Genomic DNA, 16,722 nt, shown 5'->3' with positions numbered 1-16,722 from the left:
TGCGCAGAACCTTCTCAGGGGGCGTAGATTTTTTCCAGCCAGCCAAGCCAGCAAATAGAGGATGCACTGCCTCTATGATCGTCGATGATGGAGGCAGGCGCCTGTTCTGTCCAACTCTTCAGGAATGATCTGCAAGGCGGGGCCTGCGCTAGAGTCTTGTCTTTTGTGACCGGCTCTGGGCTCGGTTTTGTTTTGTTTACAATCAAGGCAATTTACGATCAAAACCCACCACCCTTATAGTACGGATCTCATAAAACCTATCTGCCTTGTCGGCGCTTTGGGGATGGTGGCCGCCGGGCTTCTCCGGACACTCCGACAGGGTCCCCTTCATTTCCACTACAGCAAGGGGATGAGGGGTTTGGGGCAAGTGTATGGTCATGTTCGGAGGTATTCGGAGTTATTGGAGCAAGGCAGAGAGGCTGGGTTTCTTTGCTTTCATGGTTCTGGACCCTTCCATGGTCTAGATCCTTCCGCTTTGCCTCGGGGGAGCGAAAATCCTGTTGCTGCGGTCAAAAGGACACCGTCACAAAACGTACAGAAAGTAGACTGGTATACGTTTTTTTTTGTTCTCAAGGGCCTGCCAGATATCTCTTTGGTTGGCGACTGCATGGGTTTAGTGGGTAGTTGTCTAAAGTGAGCGGCATGCATAACCCCCCTGGTCCAACGCTTCCTGACCGGTCTCGGGAGACCTCTTCGCATGTAACCTAGAATACCCTCCAGGGAATATTATAGCGTCACGGATACGGCGGCCCTGCGAAGATAGCGCTCAAAAAGATCCTGGCTCAGCGATGGAGGGTAGTGCTTGGGTCTTTACTATGTACAGTTAGTCAACAAAAAGGACATTATACCTGCGGGCAACGTGCATCTGTCCCATACCGGAATAGGGTAGAAAAGAATATTAGTATAGAAGCCTCTCGGGAGGAGGTTAGTCTCTCAAACAGCCTCAGATGTCTGTGTGTGACTGGCAAATCTTATGCTTCGTGTCCTCAACAACATGTCGAACCTCTCTTGTCAAGTCAAGTCCATCGAGTTTTGAGATATTTAGATTGGAGGCACCATGTAGAATACAGTTGCACATGCAAGTCAAGTCAGTAAATACATGACGTTTGATGGCTCACCGCACAGCAAGGATTATCTGCCTCTTATCTGATTGAAATCCAACGCCTGCTTACAAGCGGTGAGTGTTGTCCTAGAGATAATTTGCCAACGTTCAAGAGCTTTCCCCTGGCTATGCTTGTACGGTTCTTCGGTTCGCCCCCTTATTTTTCGCCTATTTCCTGATTGACGAGTCTTGGCTAGCATGAAGTATTTGCAGGCTGGCTGGCTGCTTATAAAAAATGAATCATCATCATATATAGTGGGACAAAGCGAGATGAGTGATAACTAGATCGATGATGTTTATTCATCCAAACTACCTACTGAGAGACCCCCCCCCAAGCCGGTGAACAAACTACTCAATTCTTACTCTTGGTTTTCCTACCGTCTCCCCGCATATGTCCATTTCTCTGCGGGCACACCGAGTTTTGTCCTCCCCTCCCCACCCCCTTTTTTTTGTTAAAATCTTGGCAGGGTCGGTTCACATGCCATCCGCTCACGGCCCGAGGCACCCCGAACGTCTTGTCCAGTGGAAACAAGACAAGTCAAGCTAGGAAAACAAAGGATGTACAATGAAAACAAAAAAAGAGCTGAGAAAGAGTCTGCAGCTGCGTGTTGAAATTAGTGTTTCAGGCCGATTTGCTACGGTACATTATCTATGGAGATTGGACGACTTGGAGATTATGCACAACGGGAAGCAAAGGCACGGGGAATGGGTCCCCCAAGAGTTGCACATATCTGCGTGACAGCGGCTGCTTCGGATGTGTGCGTGAATGTGCTAAACATACCTATACACACCCCCTTGGACAGCCAGCCTTATTTCGTATGTCGGCCAATCCTCTTGTAGGAAATCAGGGCAGAGCAAGACCAGCCCAGACGTATCATTACTTTGCTTGTTGGGAGATTTGATGAGAGCATTTTCGGTCAGTAAGAAAGGGGGAGAGGACACAGACAGAAGCTAGAACGAGAGAATGAAAAAAAATTTGAAGAAAAAGAAACCGAGCAGAGCGTCACTGCCACCAAACAGCGTCATAAAAAAAAGACGGAGCGCCAGAACAAGTTAGTCCAAATGTCGTTATAAAAGCGGGCCAGATCCGTTCTCGCGGGCCTTGTTGGGTGAGGGTGTGTGATAGCGAAAGATGGGAATGTATCAGGGGTCGCCACCACCTTTTTGTCGAAAGCATCCCTCCTCTACCGACTTCTTCGACCTCATTCCCGAGCTCTAGCTTATCTAGCCTCCTCAGCTTGTTTCGGTAGACGACATCTTCTCATACGATTTTGAGAACCTGACGTGACTTTTGGCAAAGCCCTAGTTCGTACATACCAGTAGCACGGTTGAAGTTTCTAGACCAGACCATCATCCTCTTGCCCAGGGGGTGGAGAGCCTTTTCCAATCACATTTTGATGACTTCCCGCTAGCCAATTTTCATGTTTCGTATGAAGCCTTTTTTCTTTCCGCACGAGCACCGTAGGCGCTCAGAATAGATCAGAGTAGCGGGTAGAAGTTGGCTTTAAACTCCGCAGGTACTATATTATGATCTTCAAATGCGGAGGACCACAAGACGCCCCATTCCTACAATCAGTTCATCCATGTCATCTGCATGATCTCTCTCTCAGCTAATTGCAGGGCTTTTTTTTACGAGAGGCCCGCAGGAATCCCACGAATAAGATAGGGCTCATACCATACCAGTCAATAATTTTTTTTGGTCCTATCGTCAGCAAGAATACCAGGGGGGAAAGACTTGGGCGGTGTTGGGGTGTGTTCCTGTGACTTGGGTTGTATCTTGGTTCAAGTCAAAGAATAAGGTAAGGGTTTGCGTCCTGTAACAATGTGCTGAATGGAAGAGGGAAGAAAATGGCCCCGGATAGCATTAAAGGCCCGCTGGGGATTGATGAAAGGAGGATGCTTGTTTTTGCTCATCAATGCGGGGGCCCTGATGGTTCGCTCTTTGCGTTGCTACGCTACACTTACAAATTTGTACAAGTACAGAGGAGGCCGCAGGGATACCGCTGCTACAAAAGTATGTGCTATTACTCTTTGTGCAAAAAGATGTGCAGGTACAGTTACCTCAGGTACCCATCGGCCCCTTCAGCCGGTTTCCGCATGAACGAACATGGAGGCAGCCTGGAAAGCTGTACAGCGTACGTTGTACATAGTACACCTGGGTGCGCAGCCCTGCATATATGGAGAGTGGATGAGCTCCATTGGATTAGCACAAAGGGCCGCTTTTTTTTCCCGGCAGGCAAGAAAGAGCCCAGGCGGTCGAGCTGCTGCTTGCTGGCAGAACAAGGGCCAGGGCCAGGGCCATGGCCCGCCAATGCCAAGTTTGCTGCGATACGGCGCTGTCTTAGGTAAGGCAACTATAGGTTTGGCAGCTCGGTTGAGGTTTCCAGAAACGGGTCTTGAAGTATTAATCACAGAGCTGGATGGAAACAGAGGTCTGTTAATAAGTTATCCCCCGTACCATATGTGCATCAATACCGTGCTAGGTCAGGTATGTTGGACTGGTACCTAAATCAGGTACCTGTCCTACCTTAAGCGAACAGCCGAGTCTTTTCCCGAGGCTTGTCTTTTTGCCTGCCGGATTTGTTTGCTGGTCTCGCTGCTTTGATGTGGGAAATTTCTTGGCCCCCATAAGACGTAGTGGCACCTAGGGCGTCATTGTGGGAAGGATTCGGGTATTGGTTTTCCAAACCGTACAAGTGCCCTTTTTGTTTTCCCCACGCAGTATCAATGATACAATATCACACAAAAGGTCATGTTCCAGATCGCTGGGTTTGAGAGTAAGCTGCAGGTCAAGGTCACATCGCAAATGGTGATCAGGGTCAAAATTAGCCATCTGTTTATGGCTAACCTGGTAAACGACAAGGCCATGGCAGCTCCCAGTCCCATATAATCGATAATCTCGGCTAAAGCGACGCTCTAAAAGGTCTTATAAAGCCAGGTTTGCTTTACCTAGGTAGGTATCTTACCTTACCTTAGCAAACCTCGGTAACCTTGCCCTACCGTGCCGTCCGTCACTCGGGCGTTCCGCAGCGGAGAGTTAAACAAGGTTTCAAGGCCCTGTTCGGAAGCGTTTGGGCAAATGGGGTGCGGAAAACGAGTCCGAGTGTTACTGACAAAGGATAGAAAGGACAATCCTAATCCTGTTTTGAGGAAATGATATGCTTGCTAGAGTGCCTATTTGGGCCCTTGGTGCAGATGCTGCCCTTGCCCAGAATGTCGCAATTCGTCCTTGCTGTTGCCCGTGCCCCTGCAGCTTGTTCGGAGACTTGCTAAATACGCCAGATACGGAAGGTGCGATATGTGGACAAGGTTTCGGGTTGTCAACGCGGCATCTTCTCGCTCTAGCTTCGTTCAGTTACTCCGTCGACTCCACTTTGATTGTAACCTGTCTCCTCCTAGTCTCCCCGGTTGTTCTAACCGAGAAGGCTCCTGTCACTTTTTGACAGTTTCTTCTTCTTGGGTCTAGTTGGGTGCAAGGTTGGGTGTACATTCTAACCGAGAAGGAACCTACTGTACCTATAGTACTGTGCCATTTTATTTATTTTAATTTTCTACTCCTTTTTTCCTGATTCGACCAAGGACGCTTCCCTGCCTCAAACAGCCCAACATGTCTAGGTACCTACCTACCTACCTATATGCCTGCACTAGCTCTGAAGAGCCTACCTATTGGGATTTAGATATAGACCGAATCCCGAAATATCTGTCAGCACCTCAGGTAGGCCGAGCGACTGACTGCGTCCTAGGGTAGAGACACGTGTTCTCTTCATAGCAACACAACAACAGAAGAGTTTCGAGAGTTCTCTCTCTTTATACACGAAATCCAACCTCTAGTACTTTAACCAACATCTATCTGCTTGACTCAGAACTCGGTAGTCGTGGTTGTTCGGCAGAGTCGAGTTAGCTTGGATCGTCGTTTTGGGTAAATTAGCCCGGATCTTCATCAAGGGTCGTGTGTGAGGACGACTCCACGTCCATGCCTGTAAGGAAGAGAAAAAAAAAATCCCCCTGGCGAGGATGCTGTACAAATTACTACTGATGTTAGTTATTGTTGCTGCTGCTGCCGCTCCCACTGCCGCTGTGGAGAACAACTCCTCGGACGTATACTGTACGCGTACGCTGAAAGCAGAAGCAGAAGCAGCCGCAGCTGAGTTCTTGTATCTCTATTCGCTTCAAGGCAGCGACCTAGCTACCTGGGGACCTCGATGTCAACAAGGTGAATGGCGAATCAAGTGGAGAGATGGGTCCTCCTGTTGCCCTTGCACCTTGATACTACATGCTGATGAGCACAAATTGTGGGGTAACATGTGCTAAAAGTTCCAACTTGATACACTTGAGCAAAAAAATGGCCTTCACCGTATAGGCTAGTCCGGCAGTTATTATGGACCGGGAAGTTTGTTGTGTGAGTGGCCCGTACGATCCTTGCCTGTCTAGACGATCATTCTTGTCACTCATGCGAACATGTCTAGACAGCCCGAAGCCCGCGGGGGAGCCCTCTGAACATGGGGCTCGCTCGCATCCTAGTACATGGTATTGTCAGCCCCTTGCACTTGTCCTAACCCCCCCTCAGAGGAGATGGATGTGATGTCCCGCCTGGGTGGCTTTTTGCGCATGGCATGACTCTCGGTTAGACCCCATTTTGAGAAAGTTGTCTCCATGCATGTCACTCACTACCTAGATAGATGATGATGCAACTCACCTCCGACAATGGCTCACCTACGTGCGGAAAATCTCTGTTTGGTTAGCGGAACGTCAGTCAGCTTTGCCAGGCACATGTTTTCTTCTTTGCTTTTTATATGAGGTTTTAACTGATCATCATGTTGAAGTTGCTTTGTTTCCGTCCTGGAGCTTGAAACTTTCACTCTTTTTTTTTTTTTTTTTTTTTTTTTTTTTTCTTCTTCTTTGTTCTCCTCCCCCACCCCTATCTCAATCCCTATGACCTGATAATTTTGCTTACGAAGTCAGTTCGACATGGGCGTGGGACGTCTCTCGTCCTAATCCGTATTGTTTTGTAATGGAGTAAGGTACCTATGCCTGTGAACTGTGACCAGTCGCACATCCATCCATCCCCTGGCGCTACTCTGCTTCTGCGCGACCCTGTTTGTTATCATGCTCCCCCGCTAGTGGCTTGTACCTATGGCGCCTTTAAACGTGCAGAAAGTGGCTAGTCATCCCGCTCTGCCCCTTGACTACTGCTGGGCTGGTTTTTTAAATGGCTTCTGTTCGCTGACATTTTGGTCGGCTATCATTTTTTTCTACACCTGGGTAGTGTGTCTAGCTTCTTTATCCCTTACCGTCAACAAGACCAAAAAAAACAGCAAAAGAGAAAACAGAGAGAAAACAAAGAGACGATGAACCAAGCCCCTGATGGAAGATGGATAAGGGTGCCCTCGGCCCCGACATCACCGGCGCAAACCTCGCACAGGAATGCAATCAGATGGCCTGAACAACTTCAGACGGCCCATCACTTGGACGCAAGTCATCGACTGCCCGGAGCGCATTACCAACAACCGGCCCAACGGTCAGCAATAACTCATGATCATCTTCACTATCCGCCCAGACCGCCACCCCAACAACAACAGCAGCAACAACCACCACCACAACAACAACAACAGCAACAGTCTGATCAGAGCAGTCTCGGCTTCGAGAGAACCTACGAGGTCTCTTCCGAGTACACCGTCAGTCCCAGCCCTCCGATGTCCGCACACCGTTTCCACCAGCACACCGCTGCTCCCTTACCGCCTCGCTCCCCTCAGCCACAGCCGCAGCAGCGCGATGACACGCGAAAGATGAGCTTCGACTCTGTGCTTCAGCTGCCGCCAAGACGGACTAATGCACGAGCTTCCCAGGCTTGCAACACCTGCAGGAGGCTCAAGACAAAGTGCGACATGGCCAGACCTTGTAAGACTTGCCGTGACAGAAAGGGAGATTGCATTTATTCTGGCTCGGTATCAAAGTACCACGACAGATATTCACAGCTCTTGTTTGATGGCCTCCAGCATGAGATGGCCAAACTGCAAGAGCGGACAGAGCACATTGAGCGTGTTCTCGGCATCATGACCGCACCGGCGCTCGACAGAGCTCTCACAAACAGCACGGTAGCTTACGGCGAGGCTTTGGCAATCAGAGAGCAGTGGCATCCTCAAGCAGCGAGGATAGATCCGGGCATGCAGGCCGCCGTCGTCCCAGATGTGGTTGGCAGGCCATTTGGAAAGGCGCCAGCAAAGATTGACACGAGACCTCCCGTGGGCCCCAACGATGATCCCATCATGATGAATCACCCTACACTGGCTCAGGAGATCCTGCAATGGCCTGCAGTCAGTCATTTTCTTCAGAGACAACTGGCCAGCGAAGGCATCCAATCCCCTGCAGATTTTCCACTTCCCCAAGAGCAGCAGAGAGACCGACTGTGTCCATCGTTTGGAGCAGGCGAGAGTTACGAAAAGACAGACAAACTTACCCCCATCACTCAATACGAGCTGGAACCAACCGGACCTTCGGGGCCGCCGCTACCAAACCGCATCGACTGGGGGCCAGCAAGTGTTCCGTCTGGCCACATGAGCCCTGAGGGAGCCGGATCAAGCCCCCAGGGGAGCTCTGAGCCCGACATGAGCCCAGAGACGGTCTGGAAGCTTGTACAAAGCTACAAGAGTAACATACAAAACATGCACCCACTCATGGGCCAAGAGGAGCTGGAAGCCATGGTCAACAAGTTCCTCGAAAACCAGTCCAGCCCTGCAAAAAAGCAATCGGCCGCGGCCGCCAAGCTTACAGTCAGGAGGCTCAACAAGAGGAAGCGGTCCCCTATCTGCAATGGTCAAGACGTTTCAGCGTCTGAAGGCTCGGATTCGCACACACCGCAGCATGCACAAAAGCTGGCGAGGTCGGATGTGACTATTGACGACGCTGTCATCCTGTGCATATTAGCCCTCGGCAAGATCAGCTCTCACAAGGAGAGGCTCTCGGGCAGCTTCTCCGAAGACGTGCACTCGTGGCAACACCGTCTGTCGCCGGCGCGACCGGAACAGCAATACCCAGCCCCCGTATCGCAAAGCTACCCTCCTCTGCCCGGCACGTTACATCCGGACCAACACGCTACAGCGAGCCCGAGGAAGCACATGCACGACATGCCGGGTCTAGAATATCTCATACAAGCCACCGACATCATGTCAAGTCAGATGCACGCCTGCACCCTCAAGCACGTTCAAGCCAGCATACTCTGTGGGCTCTACTACGGACAGCTGGGTCGCGCGCTGGAAAGTCTCGAGCAGGTGCAGCAAGCGGCCATGATGATCCAGCAGCTGATCAGATCGTAAGACCCACCCCTGAATTTATATGATGTTTTCTTTCCCCCGACACCAAAAGCCAAGAGAAAAGAAAAAAAAAAACTAACACTGCTTTGCCGCTCAAGTTATCTTTATCGCCTTCAACACATGGGCATTTGTGAAGTAAAGGACAACCAACTAATTTTTGCTTTTTGGACGTGTTTACAACTGGAGAGGTCAGCACTATATCAAATGGGCTTTTTCTTTTAGGATACTATACTTTACTGGGTGCTAACAGTCAAGAATGGAGGGGGAAGCAGTGAAATTCTCGACCAGCTACGTCTCCCAAGATCCGGGATTCTTTTGTACGAGCACGTCATGCCCAAGCCAAACGCCGTCAAGGCCCTGCAGACCGGAGTCGAACAAGACGTCATGGAACACTACATGGCGCAGCTCTACCTCAGACGGCAGCTCAACCACATCCACGATATGCTCCAGCCGTCCTGCGACCCCCAACACATGCTGCACCGGCAGCCCATGTCTCCGACGACGCCCCTGATACGCGCCTTCAAGCAGTGCCTCGACAAGTCGGAGTGGGCTTCGGAGCGTCTGCAGTTTGACGACAACGACGCGCCCTCCCCGAACCTCTTGCAGGCGAGGCTGCGCGCCAAGTACTGGAAGGCACTCGTCGCCACCTTCAGGCCCGTCATCCGCGCCATCGTCAACATGCCCTACGAAATGCCCATCTACAAGGTGGAGGAGAATGAGAATCTTGGCGGGGAGGCAAATCTCGAGGACAGAGTCGATGTATCGCTGTACCCGCTCGACCCGATCATGCTGGAGCATGCCCGACAGGCCGTCAAGGCCCTCGTCGAAAGCACACGAGCCTTTCACGCTATCCAAGACGCCCGACTCGTCATACCGGACGTTTTTGGAACGGCACACATGTGAGTCCCAACCGCGGCCTAGTTCTAGTACAAAGCACCACCTTGCTTTGCTCCGTTCGTTGCTGACTTGAACATGACAGGCAATGGAGCAACCTGATTACATTGGTCGCCATATACCGCGACCCTCGCATCGGCCGCCTCGTCGACGGCGTCACCCTCAGAGACCTCTTTCGACGAACCATAGAATTCCTCGGCGTGGTTGTGCACGCCCCAAGCTCGCTTTCGGTCATACTACGAATCCTACAGAGGCTAGAGATGGAGCTCTTTGACGGGAGGACAGACCGGATCCCGTGATATTGTTTTGTTTTATTAGGGGTTTTTTTATTTTACAAAAGAAGAACAAGTTTTCCAAAGATAATTAGACACGCCGATATATGTGGCACGGAGGGGTACATAATCTCTAATCGTCTATTACATACATACATACATACATACATACATAGGTACATACCTACACACTTACATACCTACATACCGAAAATAAATACACTATTTTGTATGTTATCTTGGCAGGAGCGTCTGTGACAAAATAGACAAGTTTTGAAGTGACACGCGACTGCTTCCTTGCTTCTAATGCTTGGACAAATAGTAATCTAGAAACACGTGGGATGGCTTGCACTAAACTTGGTATAACCGGCCTATGCGACAAATTAGAAAAAGTCTAGACTAGTCTAGTAATTCTCCAACATGGAGACCAGACAAGGTAAGCAGGGGGGGGGGGTTTGGTTGTGTTGGTTGAGAAAATCCTATCAGGAACGAGCAGCCAGCCCCTTGCTGCCCTTGAGAGTAATACGGTGCCAGTTTTCCGCTTTAGGCCTTTTTGGACGGGGGGAGCCACAGGTCACCCCAGCTCGCACCCCGGTAAATATGCATGGCTTCGGCCTTTTTTCTTATTTCATTTCTTAAAACAAAACTGGATCCTCCGTATAGCCCCCGGACTCGCGCGGGAGTGGCTTATACTTTGTTGGTCTGAATGGGCGGATTCTAAGCCGCCGGGCTGAAGGAAGGTCAAGGTCTGGGGACAAAGTTTCAGGGACTGGACTGCTCATTGTTTCGAGTGGACGTTGTGGCCGTTGTGGAATCACGTATAATGACAACCTTGCAAGTATGATTAGAGCTACAACTAATTTTTCCTAGTGGAATTAGACTAGCTAATAATTGAAACGAGAAACGAAACATTTGTGTCCTGTCGCTCAGTATCGTATCTTCGTCGCATACCACTAATATGCACTATTTCCAAGCTTAATACCTTACCTACATTACCAGTTAGGTACCTATAAAAGACCCTTTGTGGATACGGCTATTTTTATGGTACTATAGAAACAAGCTGCATATCAATTCACCTTGCATTCGGGGAAGGGCCTTCCCGACAAAAACATGTTTTAGAAAACCATGGAAATACACGTACGTTATTTGATAGCTAAAAACCGGCACACGCCATTTGGGCCACCCAACCCAGCCGATGCATCCCGGAGCTAAGCCTCGGTGACAGGGTCTGAACACCATCTTTCGACCTTACTTGATGGAGAGTTTTATTAGACACCGACAAAAGGGCCGAAAAAAAGGCTGAGAAACAATGCGACAAGGCCTCGATCATTGATGGACAAGGGGTAAGTTATAAGGGAAGAGAGTGAGCGAGAGAGAGAGAGAGAGAGAAAAAAAAAAAAAAAAAAAGAACGTGGCGGCTTCTACAACGATTGCTTATGTGGCTTCCTCGCCGGGTCAGGCATTCGCGCAAAGCCAGTCGGCAGTTCGACGCCTTTCTTTAGCTCTGCCCCTGCCCTCCTTCTCAGCTACTCCATAACAAAAAGTGGCGGCATATTGCGCAACGGCGAGGGGGGTTTAGTTGGTTTCTCATTTGCTTTTGTCCTTTTGGTTTGCCCTTCGCGGCCTTTTTTTGTTCGTTTCTTTTTGAAAGAATGTGCATTCTTGCCATTGATGGAGAAAAGAAAAAGAAAAAACCACAGATCAGGTCAAGGTTGCGAATACTACCTTGACCACTACAGGAATTCCTAACCCCCCTGAATGGATGGATGTGTTACGAGGATTTGATATTAAATTTTCTTGGTATGAACAAATCAGGCTCCTATATTTTGCAGAGGGGATTGGGGGCTAAAAAGCCACGGCACGGCAGTTGGCAGAAATTTTCCAAAGAAGCAATTCCCAAAAAATGCGCTCCGATGCAGTACGAACATTGCTGTATGTACCTACCTGTACCTGGTGCCTGTTTTAGTCAGTTGCATATTATTGTTGGTTCAGGGGTCGTCCGAACTTTTTTACATGTAGGAAGGAACGCGCGGTAGGACGGAAACACACCATCCAGGTTTCCCAAAGTGGAGGCCTCAACCTCCGTATGAACTATTACCTATATTGCTACTTCTGTATTCTCCTTTCCCCCTTCCCCGCTACAACGCTGATCCTTTTTGTTCCCCAGCTGAATTCTGTCACAAACAATTGTTGATATGTGCTGGCAAGCTGGAGCCCTGGCGGGGTAAAAGCTGATTCCCGCCCAAGTTTTCCCCTATAATACCTTAGCTATTGTATAATACAATACATCCACCTACCTATATGATATGTATGCCACGTATACTAACAATACTGTGATATAATATACATCTATACCACGTATCCGATTATGAGGTCAAGTTTCACTACCACGTGAACCCCACAGGAATGAATGTGCAGTGCAGCAAGGATGTCATTCTGCTTTCGTTTATCAACTCAAACCCTGCTTGAGGAGGGTGCATACTAGAGAAGCAACTTGTTCCCAGATAATGCAAGGCAGACTCGAATGCCGGCTTCAAATTAGCCCACTTAGGCACCTAGGCAGGTACGCATACTCCGTACATTTTATCCAAGGGGGGCGTGTTGCATACGCAGCAGTAAAGACAAATTCCAACTGAAACCGGTGAGTAAATGCAGCTAGTCAGCCCTGTCTGCGTCACCACATGAACTCTTTTACGACGACACGTCTGCACTCAAAAAAGCAAATGACACCAAACCACCAACTACCAACCAAGCAACATCACAAAGCATGGCACCGCTTCACCCAAACGCTCTTTGAGGTTAACTTGTGGTTTTAACATTAATTGTAGGTATATAATGTGTTTTCTCTCTTCTATTTATACATTTCCACCATCTATTTCAAACAAAGGGGAAAAATAAGGAAAGGCAGCCTCCGAGACTTCTCTAAGCGGAGCCGTCAATGGCAATAGCGGCAGGGGCGACCTGGCTGCAGAGCAGGTCGCCGAGGCCACCGGTGTGGCAGTAGGTGAAGACGTCACCCTGGCCGTACAGGCCGACGCCGGGACCGAGCTCCTTGTACAGGCGGACGGCGTAGTCGGCGGCGGTGCCCTTGACCAGGGCGAAGGAGTAGGCGCTGTCGCCGCACTTGGTGACGGCCGAGTTGGGCACCGCCGGGTTGTCGAGGGTGCAGGTCTGGTTCGAGGCCGCGCCGCCGTTGATCTTGAAGTTGACGTTGGTCGGCGTGTTGTCCACCGTCTTGCGGACCGAGAAGTCGCTGACGGCGATCACCTCGCCCGAGGTGGCCTGCGCCTGCGGGGCAGGGGCCGCGAGGGCGCCGGCGGCGAAGAGGGCGGTGATGGTGGCGAAGCGCATGGTGAAGGTTGTAGTGGTAGTGGTGATTATTATTAAAGGTTGTTAAGTTGTTTTAATAAATGGTTGCAGTGGAAATGTGAGCGAGTGTGTGATAATTGGCTTTGTGGATGGGAAAGAAAAGAGAGTCCAGGAAATGGAACAAGGTGAAGTGCCGCTGCCTTCATATACACGATCTCCGGCTCCTGTCATTCTCACGATGTTACGCTGTGCCGTCCCCGGCCCGCACCACCTTGCAAAAAAAAAAAAAAAAAAAAACAGGATCAACCCAAATCGACGTCATGGGACACATCGGAACACGAGAGGGTGTGGACCCTGAAAGTAGTGAAAATCGGGACATTGACATCCATCATGTTTTCCTGACAGCGGCAAATCTCCACTAATTAATTACCTTACCTACCTAGGTCGTAGCTTGGGAGGTAGCCTGTATGGTAGGCTGGCAATTGGGTGTTACCCAGCAAAGCAAGTACATAGTATGCATGCCCCTCGCATACAACGGTTCCCCCTTAATTGGTTTGGAACAAGGAGCTTCACACTATCAAACTTTCTAGTTTGCATATTTATGGAGTTTTGATGATCTGCTAATGTACGTCGTACAGTCTCTTGCGCTGCAGCTTAGCACAACACGTTTAGTCCATTCCCAATACTGACCGTGGAAAAACACTGGAATACGTAAAAACAAACTGCTTGTTTACCTACCTAGTGAAGCTACCAGGCCGACGAGACAGAGATCGGCAACCAAGCATGCCCTACACAGGTACCTCACTTACGTAGACGTTTCCCCGGCCCACCTCGTATCTAAATTCAGCACATCGACTGCATGTTCTGAACCCCGATCTTCCTGCCAACCGCCTATGACAAGGTCGGGTTGCAGTACTTACTACTGTACCGCGGTCCTATTCAGAAGCTTGCTCTTACCGGGTAATTGCCTGCCGATCAATGGCAAATTGCCCATCTTTGTGCAGCAAAACGCACTGCATGCCTACGTTAGAATGGTCCACCCATTTCAACTCACCGAACGACCGGAATTCAAGCTTATGCATTTGTTTGACAAGCTGTCAAATCCGATTGTATACCACAAAATTGCCATGGTTTGCGACGTCCCTTTTCCCAGCCTGGATTTTGTTTGGTTCGATCGGGTTCCCGGCCGAGGTGCGGGGTAACCTGATCTCCCTATTTCCACTGGACGGCACCCCTAAAACGTCATTCAATTATGATACCAACCCAAAAGTGTTTATTTGTATTTTAATTTGTAATGTTTGGTAATATTTCCTTCCCATTTCAACAATATGCACTAATTACGGCATGCTTTCCGCATCAATTCGGCTTTCAATCACCGCCTGCCCTCTTCCAGAAGATACATGACACGGCAACACGAGAAATTCTGCGTCGACTTGCGCGGCCTTTGAGATCTGCAAGGTAGCCCATCCCGGCCCGCCTTCACGAAAGTCAATGCCGATCGCACTCTGGTCCAAAACGTGCCGAATGATCTGCGCCCGTGATTTCGCGGTCCTGACTGGGGCTGAGATGCATCCATCTATCTACCTTGCTTATATTGTCACCTGCCAGTGCCAGCGCAACTATTTTATTCGCTCGAGTCGAGGCAGTCGGCTCGCAATGGCATGACTTTTGCGCGAGAGATACGGGCTCCACACGTTTTGACGTCGCTGGCGAAATGCAGGAGCGTTTACCCTTGCGTTTAATCCACGCTGAGAAAAGACGAGCTTACCCTACCCTGGCCTGAATACCGCACTATCATCGCCGGTTTCGGTGTTGCTCAGCATAAGATCGACCTATACTCTTTGGGATCTCAGGAGTTGGGTAGGAGTTTGCATCTCACTATTGACCATCTTCGCTAACCTGCTGACCATGTCGAGAAGACGGCGATAGATCCACGTTGCCCCGAGTTTCCGAAAGTTGCGGGACAAATTTCGCGATTGTTGGGAATGATGGCCGTCATGCCACCCAAACCGCGTACTTCAGATCGACGTCGCTGAGATTAAGAAGTCGGGGCCAGGTGCCTACCACCCGTAACAGACGTGGTGATGGCAGGCGCTGCGAAGGCAAAGCTCGTCGTCCGAGAAGCATCGACGCTCTATAAGAGGCTGCGAGTGCTGCCCCGGCGTCATTTGTAAGCAGGGACTACCAACCTGCACGTACGTTCATCGCGGTAGGGTAGGCCTGTTTGTATGATTACAGTATGCATTGCCAACATTAGGATACTGGGTGGCGTTGGTCTGGCCGCGTTGTGCACGACAGTGTCGTCACAAGCGAATACTAGACCAAAACTTCCACGAGACCACGGAGTGAGTATGCCTTCCACAGGTTCACCAAGCCCTCTGTGATAAGAGTCGGCGAAAGGTACTTGAGTGTTAAGTGAGCGGGTGCTTATGGGTTGATCAACCTCAACAACCGGGCTAGCAGTAAGACGGATGGTAGTCGCCAACTCCGCCACATCTGTCGATGGGTTTCCATATGCCTTGGAAAACATGTTTTGGAGCTGATCGATGTTATCAGTCTCCGACGATATCGGGGGGCAGATGGGAACTGCCGCTTGCCACTATTCAGGCGTCAACGGCAAGCGGAAGCCAGGGGCTCCCGTTGTCAAATCCTCCCGGGTCAGACCCAGTCGTTCCTGGTTCAGCTGTGTCTGACATGGTTCATGTCGTGCCTTGCAAAGCTTTGTAATCATCATGTTCGCATCTTAGGTGTCTGCGGCTTATATTAGGGGAATCGTTTATCACATCACGGTTGCCTGAATGTCTTAGGTCATGCCTGGCGATCAAAGAAACATCTCTGCCAGTTGACCTTGGTACAGGCACTGGCTTTGGAAACCAACGGATTCTAAACAATCTATGGTAGTGATAAGATTTTGCTGTTCTTGTATTGCTTTGATGTTGAGAAGGCCGTTGGTGTTGATATCATCGTGGCAATTTTGTGCCCATATCTGTTGCCGAGGCATGGCAATTGTGTTCAGCCGGATTAGGCTTAGGCAAAGTAGCGGCAGTCTTGTCTTTGTCCATTCCGTGACTGTCTGAGGGAAACGCACAGAATGTGACAGTCCAGTCTCCAAATTTGTCGGGAAGTTAGGGGGAGGCAAGATCAGATCAAGCGGATGATAAACGGCATCCACCAGACCAACCAACCATTTGTCTACAACACACGTGTTAAGTAGTCCGTCTGGGTTTTCTTTTTGCCACTGCTTTGTCATGTTTGGTTATCCCACTGCCAATCATCAACTTGACAGATTCAGCCTCCCCAACTTTTGGATATCTGCGATGTATTAATAAAGTCGTCAACTCGTGGTCGGCGCACGGCATCACCACTGCGATGTCCCTGGTTCTTGTCAAACGCGAACCCCAAAACCATGACTCGGCTCTGCTTGCAAAACTTTCTTTGTTCACAGTGAGCTTGCGCGTTGGGTAGGTCAACAGCAACATCCCCGGGCTCACAAGGCCTGTAGTTTGAGAACTGTCAAGCAAATAGGGTAGTCAAGCAAGCATATACCTTATTTAAACGTAAACTACGTAGTGGGCACACACCGTTGTAAAGTCTGGAATCGATAGTAGACGAACTAAGAGCAGCCCGGCTGATCTGCCGTTGATGCATTCCAGGACCGTTCCATCCTTAGTGGCGGTTTCCCTCACAGAGCTCCAAACCCCCCCACTCGCTCTCATGAATTACCAGTAGTACTATGTAATTGTTGGGGGTAGTGCGGGGTAGTTTTACCACTACAAGGAGCATGACGCAGCAAGCTGCGGAGATCAAGCCTCGCCAAGGTGAAGGCCCCGGCTGG

At 49.9% G+C, this 16,722-nt stretch overlaps 6 protein-coding genes across 6 annotated transcripts; 4 read left to right on the top strand and 2 right to left on the bottom strand.

Moving 5' to 3' along the window:
- Positions 1-3,032: 3,032 nt before the first annotated feature.
- MGG_17998 (uncharacterized protein) lies at positions 3,033-3,992 on the top strand (the record flags this gene model as incomplete). The annotated part of the gene is made up of 5 exons (XM_003721050.1): positions 3,033-3,116; positions 3,169-3,237; positions 3,339-3,447; positions 3,517-3,590; positions 3,864-3,992. The coding sequence occupies 5 exons, from the start codon at positions 3,033-3,035 to the stop codon at positions 3,990-3,992; spliced, it is 465 nt and encodes a 154-aa protein (XP_003721098.1).
- A 717-nt stretch (positions 3,993-4,709) lies between these two features.
- MGG_17997 (uncharacterized protein) lies at positions 4,710-5,437 on the top strand (the record flags this gene model as incomplete). The annotated part of the gene is made up of 3 exons (XM_003721049.1): positions 4,710-4,717; positions 4,780-4,817; positions 5,145-5,437. 3 exons carry the CDS (start codon positions 4,710-4,712, stop codon positions 5,411-5,413), a joined length of 315 nt encoding a protein of 104 aa, XP_003721097.1. The 3' UTR covers positions 5,414-5,437.
- A 518-nt stretch (positions 5,438-5,955) lies between these two features.
- On the top strand, positions 5,956-9,801 carry MGG_15023 (uncharacterized protein). The gene is made up of 4 exons (XM_003721048.1): positions 5,956-8,411; positions 8,511-8,600; positions 8,685-9,311; positions 9,392-9,801. The coding sequence occupies exons 1-4, from the start codon at positions 6,451-6,453 to the stop codon at positions 9,603-9,605; spliced, it is 2,892 nt and encodes a 963-aa protein (XP_003721096.1). The 5' UTR covers positions 5,956-6,450; the 3' UTR covers positions 9,606-9,801.
- A 1,063-nt stretch (positions 9,802-10,864) lies between these two features.
- Positions 10,865-11,115, top strand: MGG_17996 (uncharacterized protein; the record flags this gene model as incomplete). Its single annotated transcript, XM_003721047.1, has 2 exons — positions 10,865-10,921; positions 10,987-11,115. Coding segments are annotated over 2 exons (186 nt in total), but the record flags the coding sequence as incomplete, so codon positions are not given.
- A 1,197-nt stretch (positions 11,116-12,312) lies between these two features.
- MGG_15022 (uncharacterized protein) lies at positions 12,313-13,111 on the bottom strand. The gene has a single exon (XM_003721046.1). The coding sequence runs from the start codon at positions 12,927-12,929 to the stop codon at positions 12,501-12,503; it is 429 nt and encodes a 142-aa protein (XP_003721094.1). The 5' UTR covers positions 12,930-13,111; the 3' UTR covers positions 12,313-12,500.
- A 1,836-nt stretch (positions 13,112-14,947) lies between these two features.
- On the bottom strand, positions 14,948-15,417 carry MGG_17995 (uncharacterized protein; the record flags this gene model as incomplete). The annotated part of the gene is made up of 2 exons (XM_003721045.1): positions 14,948-15,076; positions 15,205-15,417. The coding sequence occupies 2 exons, from the start codon at positions 15,415-15,417 to the stop codon at positions 14,948-14,950; spliced, it is 342 nt and encodes a 113-aa protein (XP_003721093.1).
- Positions 15,418-16,722: the final 1,305 nt, after the last annotated feature.

The sequence above is a fragment of the Pyricularia oryzae genome, chromosome 7 (genome assembly GCF_000002495.2).
Source record: "Pyricularia oryzae 70-15 chromosome 7, whole genome shotgun sequence".
NCBI classification, from domain to species: Eukaryota; Fungi; Ascomycota; class Sordariomycetes; order Magnaporthales; family Pyriculariaceae; genus Pyricularia; species Pyricularia oryzae.
Note: the sequence above shows the minus strand (reverse complement) of the source record. Positions and strands in the feature narration are given on the sequence as shown.

Coding starts and splice junctions, on each gene's coding strand:
- MGG_15023 (XM_003721048.1), top strand. CDS start 6,451: ATGAACCAAGCCCCTGATGGAAGATGGATAAGGGTGCCCTCGGCCCCG. Junction 8,412..8,510: donor ATCCAGCAGCTGATCAGATC/GTAAGACCCACC, acceptor TTGCCGCTCAAG/TTATCTTTATCGCCTTCAAC. Junction 8,601..8,684: donor ACGTGTTTACAACTGGAGAG/GTCAGCACTATA, acceptor AGGGGGAAGCAG/TGAAATTCTCGACCAGCTAC.
- MGG_15022 (XM_003721046.1), bottom strand. CDS start 12,929: ATGCGCTTCGCCACCATCACCGCCCTCTTCGCCGCCGGCGCCCTCGCG.